Raw genomic sequence first — 9,548 nt, 5'->3', positions numbered from 1 at the left:
CAATTGGAAAGAACAACCACAGCAAATTACTACTGCAGTGAAGCTCATTCTTTGGTGGTCTGTTTTTGTTGAAGGGAAATACTAGAAACCTCATGGGGTAAGCAGGAGATGTGAAGCCGTCCTGGCTATGATGAATCAAAGGTGTTCTGGAGGGAAAATCCTTTTTGTTTCTACAACTAGGGGAGGCCCTATGTATCCAAAATGAACAAGTTTTATTCTTGCTAGAAAGTGGTGCAGTTTGCACATGAGTTAAAAGCACAGGTGCCCATCAATCCAGCTGTTGCCTATGCTGAAAAGGTTTCTCAGAAGCTTGCTGGATTTCCTCCCTGCTGTACTTCAGCACAATAGGCCAGCCTCATCTGACTATGTTCAAAATCAACATTGATCTTCAGTTAAACAGCATCTTACAGAAGACAAAACAATAATATCCTGAACTTTGGTGAATGTCCTTCAGCATTCATATGTGAAAAAAAAAAAAGGCTAAGTACTGGCAATGCATACGCATAGATACTGATCAATGAGGCTGTCGAACACTTCTTTAATAACTGGTATAGCCAACAGTTAGCCTCTAAGTTACTGATTTCCATATTTCATTCTGAGGTGACCTGACCGTTGCATATGTTCTTGAAATGAATTGGACCTGAGGTGATGTGGTTCATTACAAGTGAATTGGGGACAAGATGTTGCACAGGCAGAGAGAAAGCAACAGCATTTAATTTCTGGTCCAGTCTATGGAAAGTACATTGGAAATGTGTTCTTCCCACCTCTCTGAGGCGGTCATTTGTTGAAAAGTGTTTTTCCCATAAACTGGTTCTGCTTATTGCAGTGCTTAAATGAAGTTGTAAATAGTATCTAAGGGGCGTTGTTAAGATTGTGGCCATGTGTTATAGGCTGTAGAAATGTCAGAAACAAGGATCTACAAAAGCTATGAAGTCTGGGTGGATTGAAGAATATGTATCATGAAAACAATCAGCTAAAAAAAAAAAAAAAAATAAAGGTCTGCTTGATAATCCTCAGGTGAGCCCAGAAATGCTCTCAGCTGCTTTAAATTTAGTGGAATGTCAGCTCAGCTGGTCAGAATTTATCAGCTTCACAGAACATGCATCCTAGTGAGTTGATTTTAAAATGGAAATGTAATTGGAAGCCCTCTTTTTCWGTAACTGACTTTGATTTATGATGYCTGTTTTATTACTGGTGTAGTAATTTCTTACATTTTTTTCTCTCTTGGTATTCTAGCTATATTGTGTGTGCTTTCTGAAAAAGCGACTTACAAAAGTTACATGAAAAAGAGTCTCAGGTGAGACTCAGTCAGCTGAGTAAAGTATTACTGGCTTTATTGGACATAGCAGCTGGAAAGAAATGTCTTGCTTAAGTAAGTAAATTAAACATGCGGAGAGAGAATGGGATCTTGCAATGATAGTTTTCAATCTAAGTGTTCCTGAATGGAGAATTTGACTTTTGCCTTAAGAGATGGCTTTGATATTTGTTTCTTAACTGACTTCCAGGAGCAAAATTGAATTTCAGTTTTATAATCTTCTCTGCTCTCAAAAGTGTCGTAAGGAATTACTAAACCCTGATCTTTGATGAACAGCAGGCTGAGGAGGGGTTACCTGCCAGGAGTTCTAACCCCAGTTCTTAAAGCACTGTGGACGTTGCTGGGAAAAATTCCACAGAAGCATTCAAGACTTCTGAAGTTTTTCCAGTCTGTGCTGGGYTGAACCAGAAACTCAGAAACTTTGTTTTATTTTTTTTTTTCCTTGAATGGAGGAATCCTAAGGTTGCTCCTCTGTTGATCACTGGTCTGGATAAGGTAGAGTAGGGACCACAGATGTGTGCACAGCTACTATATTGTAAATTAAACTGTCCAACTAATGCCAAGGGGAAAAGAAATCTAAAATGTAACAACACCCTGCCTAAGCCTGTGTATGTCATTTTTCTCCATTAATTCATTGGAAGGTAACTTGATTTCCTCAGAATAATTCATCACCTACTTCTGAACAAACCTATACCCCCTAGGAGCCTATATCCTGAGCTGAACAAAGAAGCAYCGTCCTGCTAGGGTGAGGGTGAATTAATTGGCTCCACAGAACTGAAGTGAGTATATTTTGTGCTCCCAGAGAACAACAGAAATTCACTAGGGGCCTCTGGATGTGACTTGTTGCACAGATATTAGTTACAGTAAGTCCATGCAGCATGCAAATGCCAGTGATAAATTGGCTCTCAAATTTATAAGTAAGATTTTTACTATCTGGACTCCCTGGTTTGGGGAAGATGCACTCTTTTAAAGAGATTATGAATCAAAAGAGGGCTAAGGCTTAAAGGCTAAAAATGCTATGCTTTCTTGTTTTGTCACTGCTCCATAAGAGCTTTTAAAGGGCAGAAATGCCCTCAGAGGTTCAGAAATTTGGCAGAGGAGCCAAGGCTGGCAGGCTGTTGCTGGAGAGCTGGAGGTCCATTGGCKTTCGGGAAGCAAAGAACTGTGCTGGGTGTGATCTTTTTCTGAGTACTTCACCTCTTCAGCCATGTGAATATGTGAATTCATGTGTGAAGCTCACTGAATTTGAGACGTCTGCATGTGTCAAGAGGACACAGAGCATTATCAGTGCTTCCTGAACTCTGCAACTTGCATGATCACACTTGTGACATGTTTGTTCATGCTCCAAAGTCAGAAAATGCTCTACAGGCTTCTCTATAGGCTAGGTAACTAGCTGCTTCTTTGCTAGTTACCTCTGAAAATGAATATAATTCACATGATAGCAAATTGTGAAGATGACTGGAGAAAAATCCTTTGCTCCAAATGATTATAATTCCTTCACAGAATCACAGAATGGGTAAGGTTGGAAGGGACCTCTGGAGATCATCTAGTCCAACCTCCCTGCTCAAGCAGGTTAGACAGGGTTGCATCCAGGTGGGCTTTCTCTCCAGAGAAGGAGACTCCACAACCTCCACTGKCAACCTGCTCCAGTGAGCTGTCAAGAGCTTTACATTTTTAAATTGCAGGAGGATTTGTGTTCAGAGCACAACATTTGATCTTTGCTCTTAGCTAGGGGCTCCTCTGCCGTGTTTACATTGCTGTTCACTCGTTCACTGGAGAGGAGGAATCTTAATGTGCAGATCAGTGACTTTCAGGGAAGCTGGAAGTGACTCTATAGATCAAAAGTTGCTTGACAAAATCATCAGTACTGTGATATTTTGTTCTCCCATGGTGTTAAGGACCCCAAAGCATGGATTCCTCTCTGCATATCTCTCAAAGCACCTAAATGTGAGGGGTTTGTCGTTTTCAGACTTTTGTGCTATTGCTGAACTTGAGCATTTTCTCAATGTACTTTAAAGTACTGCCTTGAGAGCCAATGTGTTTGAGGAACTTTAATAAATAAGGACAAACTTTGTTCAGATTGTTTCCTAACCAGCATGATACAGTTCCTGGAGCACTTTGGGTATCCTGTAACAGAACTACACTGCTTAAATTAGTTTTTAAACAGCACAAACACTTAAGGTTTGTGCTTCTAATCTTATGCAAGCAATGTTTCTGTCGCAGCGCACTCCTCCTTTGATGTAGGCCGGCACAACTCAGTATTCAAACACAGCTGCTCACCCTGCRATCGAGCTAAGTCCTGACTCTCACCTTTGTTGCCAGCCGCCTGTAGCTCCCATATAACAGGGTTGCAACATGGTTGAGGAGTGCTGAAATGAGATTCTGCTTCTGAGCTGCAGATCACTAGTTTAGCAGTTGCCCTTCTTTGTTAGCTGTGTTTTTATTATGCATCTCCACCCACCCCCTCCAAAATAGTAGTTATATTGAGTAATATAAACTCTTTACTCTGAGTTAAGATTGAAGAGGAAGTTAGCAGTGCTTCAGGTAGATTTATGGAAGGTTAAGTTAGTATTTCCTTGTTTTTATAATCAGGTCTTGYGGTGGAGGTAGACTCATGTGATATGCTGGCTAGTAAGACCTTCACAGCAAACTGTATTCAGGTAGATACTTTCCTAAGCTACAGGAATATTTGGGGCTGAAATCTTGGAACATGACTGGAAGTGTTGGGCAGGCTAATAGGGACACTAACATTGTACCGTTCAGAAACAACAGCTTCAGCTGYGTCTGATGCTGTTGGCTGTAAATCAGAGCAAGGTCACTGTAACAGACACAGAGCAGGAAGGGCAGTGRTGATGCTGTCAGCAAAGGATCAGGCCAAGTAGAACATGCTGAACTTCACGGGGAGATGGAAGGAGAAAATGTGCAGAACAGTTTGGGGGGAGGGTGTTGAGGCCTGATTTATAAGCTTTCCCTGGCACTTAGGTTTTTATGCTGGAAATCTTCCTTGTGCGATTAAACTGAGGTCAAGTGGAGCTCATTTAACAGTGATTATTTTAGGTAGGTTTGTTTATGATTTGTGGCAGTAAAATTATTATAGGAGACCCCAAACTTACTCAGGCAGAAGTCAATATAAGTTGCTGATTTTCTTTACAGCTAAAATCAAAGCATTTGATAGCTATGTTTCTGCTAGGCCAGTGTGAAATAAACAGTGTGATATAGTTTCCAGAGGGTTATCTTGGGGAAGGTGCTGAAGAAGCGCACCCTTAAGTGTTCCTTTTACAGCTTTCCTTTTTTAGAATCTACTCGATGCATTTATTTCCCAGGCTTTTATGATCACATTGATTTATACATTAGGTTATTGTTCCTACTCATTAAACAAATGACTGCTGCAAACTTGCACCACCATCCATTAACATATTACCATGGTTACATCCTTATCACAGTTTAACCTTTCCTTTCATTACTAACCARATCTAGTTCCAGCTTCCAGTCTAGGCAAAAGCCCCGAACAAACAAATTTTATTTCCTTTTTAGGGGCCAAACAAGGTCACAGCGGTCTTTTCAAGTGACAGGATAGTGGCTGCGTACCAGTAATGCAATGTTAGGGACTTTTTCTGGACCTGTGTTTTCCTCTTCCCTTCTGCAAAGCGGAAACATCTTATTAGGATTAAATATTTTGGACTGTTGCTGCTTTTCTGGACGTACTGTGATTTCTAATTTCCAAGAGAAATTCTTGCTCTGTTGAGATCACTCGGCTTTAGCAGTGATTAGCTGGCAGCCGAGCGGTGGGAGCGCAGGGGCCTCTCTGCTGCAATGCCCCTGCCGGTCCCGCTCCACCTCTGCGTCCAATACTTCATTTTTGTCCCCTGGGCAGCACAGGGCAGCGGGTCGCGGCACTCCTGCTCACTGCAAGACTCCTTTTAGCAAGGATCTGCTCACAGATGAGGTGGGGGGAGTCTCCTGGGAGCTTCTCACGAGAGGCTGCGGACTAGAGCCGTGCTGGCAGAGCATCCGCGCAGCGGAAAACACCAGCGGATTTCACAGCAGCCAGTTATCGGGGCGAGGGAACGCGTTCAGCACGTGAGACCTCCCGGGCGCTCATCGCACCAGCGGCCCGCTTCGCACCGCGCCGGGCTCCGCGGCAAAACCACGAGGCCGCCGTCCCTCCGGCCCCGCTGAGGGTCTCCCCCGCGGCCGCGGCTGCACCGGGGCCAGGCTGCGGGAGCCCTCTTCTGCTCGCTTCCCATGTCTGCACCTCCCCAGCAAAACTGGCCGCTTAGGAACGGCGGGTGACGGAGGAAGTAACTTTCCAAATAATCCCAGATAAGTAAATAAACGATCTGCCTCCGTGCACGTGAGATATTACRGGGCGGCGAGGCTTTGCTACATCGCGGGGCAGAATTTCTTGTCGTGCGCACTGAGGTATTGGCTGGGAAATGGGCTACTGGGACTCTGCGGTGGTGCTGAGGTGACACCTTTGGAGAAGAAATTCTCTTGGAAAAACTGCCAATGCTAATATCACCTTGCTGCCRTGCTCCAATTAGGAGCCATTAATTTTCCCTCTGTTGGTTCTGTAATTGCGCTGCAGGGCCTTTTGAATACTGCAATTGAAAATAATGAAGGTTAAAACCCTCTTACGTGATTTTATGATGAAATTAGTTCCTTTGACCCAGAAAACAGCTGTGGTAGCAGCAAGCACTGCATAGGAATAAGAGCATAGGTTAGTAATATTATTCAGAGCTAGCTTTAGAAATGTATCTCCATGTAAAATGACTGGATTTCCAAATAAAAAGTGTATTGCACTCCGGAGTATCGCATCCAGCCACACACCTGTTTTTCTCAAAGAAAAACATTTGACCATGCAAAGAAGCCGGCACTGCGAGCACAAGCCATGGCTGTGGCCCTGCAACGGAGCGGGTGACAGCACTGACTCCTGGTGCTGTGGGTTCTCCCGGGGTCTCGGGATGAAAGGCCCAGCCGTGCAATGAACGTCCACGTGCACTTCAGCAAGCTATTTCCATACGTGCCTCTGTGCGTGCAGCTGCTGTGGTCAGCCACACAAAGCAGCGCACCGGCAGCCAGCAGGCCTCCTGCACAGGCAGGCACCTGATTTGTATGGGCGTAAATGCTGTGCAAATTTGTACGTACGCTGAGTATGYGCCTGTGATTTTGGAAATCAAGATACTGGTTCTTTTTACTGCTTGGAGTGAGAGCTCAACCATTTGACGTGCCTTGGCAATCTGTTTGTTTCTTGCTCTCTAGGACTATGAGGATCTTTGGGACTTATTGCTGCTGGCTCCTCCCCCGGTTTTGAAGATCAGTATTAATGACTTTCCTTCGTACATGCAYGCCCTGCACCACAGCACCTCCCCGAGGCTAGTGAAAGGAGTTTGTCAGTCCCTGTGTGGCAGGGGATTTTAGGCCGCCCATCTCACAGATGGACACCTGAGAGCTGCAAGGAGGTTTGCTTTGGGAAAACGGACCCAGAAACTTTTCTCTCCCGCTGTTGCCCAGRTGGCCAGCTCTTCCTTCCACTCCTCTGCCAGCTCCTTGTTGCACACGGCCACCCTTGAGTGGCACGGGCCACCCCGGCTGCAAAGCACGCTGTGGGGACCTCAGCACGCTGCTCTCRTCCTGCACCCCCGGCTCCTCCCCAGCGCCTTGCTGCTGCCTCGTGCCTGGCTCCCTCGCCTYGGGGACGAGGAGCCGAGCGGTGCCTGGCCCTGTGCACCCCTGAGGGCAGCATGGAGGAGGGAGAGCTGTGAACAGAGCGGGGAAGGGGGCAGCTCTGCTGAGAGGTACCRCATCAGAAAAAGCTGGTCCCGTGAGGTGAAGACAGGCAGAGTGCATTGGGGGCTTGCTGCATATACCTGCCCCGTTCTTACTCTTCTGTCTATGGCCAGTGCTGGGGAGAGGGTACTGGGCAAAACTAGTGTAGCCATTATTCTATTTTTACTCTTCACCTGTAGCTGGGAAGATGGTAATTAAGGTTTTCCCTTAGTTACAGGGGCTTGGGGACCCCGAATTTGTCCYCTTAGGCTTCTGTTTTGCAGTTATCTTTAGCTTCAGGACCTCAGCTAACTTCTGCCGTGCCTCTCCAGCCTGCAGCTGAGCTTGGACTCATTGGCTGGCCTCTTGGAGGACTACCTGTCCCTCTTCAGCCTGGGCACCAAGGAGGAGCCAGTAATAGCCTTTTCTGTTCASTCCTGGTGGGAAGGTGCTTGAGCTCTGTAAATGGCTGCTATGGGCTGGCATGCAGGCRGTTGAGGGTCTCCTGACCTCATTGTGCCCCTTACCTACCTGTCCTTCCCTCTTGGACAGAGCATGCCCTGGCACGATGAACGTAGAAGGCTTTGAGATGTAAACTACATAACATAACTCTGTTTTTCACACTTCCAGGGTGGTTAAAAAGTGGGTGGGTAAAGGAGAGAGTGGTCGGAGGGTTTCTAGCTGCTTTGGACAGTGGAGCAGCAYTGAGCAAAGGCTGTGGCAGCCTCGCCGTGGCTGCTTGCTCCAACAGTGAACAAGGCTCTGGGACATATGTGATTGACAGTTCATGTATCAGCTTCTTTGATGATGACTTTCTGCYGCGCAGTCCCAGCGATGCAGGCTCCAGCACATGCAGAGTGTCCCCAGGCTGCTTGCACATGGCTGTCACTGCCTGCTCAGTGCTGCTAGCTGTGAGATCCAGCTCACTACGACTTTAAAGCTTTCTCCTGGCTCTACTCCAGTAAGCCTGTGGACTTTCTCAGCCTCCCCTTCCCTAAACTGCTTTGCCTGAGCCTTCCTGTGTTCCCCAGGAGCCCTCTCCTCTGGGCTTTCAGCCATCTGCAGCCTTTCTGGGCCTCTGCATTTCATCCGTTCCCATCTGCAGCCCATCTCTGCACTCGTACATCTTGCTGGTGCACGCACATGTCTGCAGTCCAGCAAGGGAGGGAACACACTTCTCCTGGGAGAGTCTGCTCCAAAACCCGCAGGGGGTGAGCATACCCTTCTGGCTTGCACCCCAGCATGTTTGCCCTCCAATTGTGGCATTTGCATGGTCACTTGTTAAGTACAGGCCACGGCTGAAAAGGTGAAGACTTTGCAGCAGCACTAAACCCTCACTGACYCTTCTCCCTCTCCCCTAAATTGCATATGAGCCCCTACGTTCAGCTCAGAGAACTCCCCAGAGCAAAATGTCCTGGGCTGAAACCTAAAACTGAGCAAGCTGCGTAAGCCGAAGCAGTCGGTTTACTTTGGCTGATCAAAGTGCCTCTCTCTGGCCTCCTGTGCGTTAAACCTCTGGAGGAGTTTCAGGCATGCCACGCAGCCAGGATGCAACGGCAAAGATCATTGGTAGGATCCACAAAGTGAAGGCAGCTCCTGCGGAGAGTGATTAGCAACTAAACATACACTCACGATTCCCGAGAGTCCTCATGAAGCAGGTTAGGACACTGAAGAGATTTATTTATGGTGAAAGATAAAAATCAATGGATGTAGATCCTGAGCAGGTGCACAGATATACACGCAGCCTGGCTGGGAGCAGGGGAGATCAGAGAGTGGTGCAGAATATGAATGCGTAGGCAGGGACAGGAACAAAATCTTTCAGGTTATTATTTATTTGTTATGTGCAGCGACCACTGGCTTAGGAGCTGCAGTGGGTTGAGGTTGTTGTTGCTTGACACAAAGAGCTAGAAAACCTTCTGAGTGAGGGCATGGAAACAAGGGGCAGCAAGCGGAGCCGCATGGTGGTGACGGGAGCCCAGGCGGGGAGGTGTCTGCCCGCGGCGGTGCTGGAAGGCCACCGACGGGGCTGGCCAGGAGTCCAGCACCCRCTGCTCCTGCTGTTAGAGCAGGAAATACTCTGCAAGAGAACAGGTGCTGGGTGAATGAGGAGTCTCTCCCCTCCACACCGTCCCGTGAGCTGTCTGCAGCAACGGAGCAGGTGAAGCAGGAGGCCGAGGTCTCCAGAGACCAGAAAGCCTTGACCCAACTGGAGGTTTGTTTAGGGCAGTTTTGATCGAGGCTTTATTCGGAAACTCACAACCTTGTCCAGAAAGTGATGGGGACGTGTATCAGCACGGGGAGCTGAGTGGGAATAAGGTCGGGTGGGAACTTTAGGAGCTGCTCAGCGCCTGGCCCACGCCTCAGATCTGCCAGGACGTGCTGTGCTCGGGGACTGGGGCGCACCGCGGGGCTCAGAGGCGCCCCTCCGACGGCGGGTCAGTGCAGGGCTCCCTCCGCGCCCCCT

General features: G+C 47.5%; 1 protein-coding gene across 1 annotated transcript in view; it reads left to right on the top strand.

Moving 5' to 3' along the window:
- Positions 1–6,440: 6,440 nt before the first annotated feature.
- Positions 6,441–9,548, top strand: part of VASH2 (vasohibin 2) — a 43,404-nt gene continuing 40,296 nt past the window's right edge. Inside the window, exons 1-3 of the mRNA XM_085300161.1 lie at positions 6,441–6,455; positions 6,578–6,707; positions 7,715–7,995. Of these exons, the coding sequence (XP_085156287.1) occupies positions 6,441–6,455; positions 6,578–6,707; positions 7,715–7,995 (426 nt within the window). The remainder of the gene's footprint in view (positions 6,456–6,577; positions 6,708–7,714; positions 7,996–9,548) is intronic.

Source organism: Rhea americana, unplaced genomic scaffold, assembly GCF_003343005.1.
Source record: "Rhea americana isolate MKP2758 unplaced genomic scaffold, rheAme1 scaffold_160, whole genome shotgun sequence".
NCBI lineage: Eukaryota > Metazoa > Chordata > Aves > Rheiformes > Rheidae > Rhea > Rhea americana.
The sequence above is the reverse complement of the archived record's forward strand: the minus strand, read 5'-3'. Positions and strand labels throughout refer to the sequence as shown.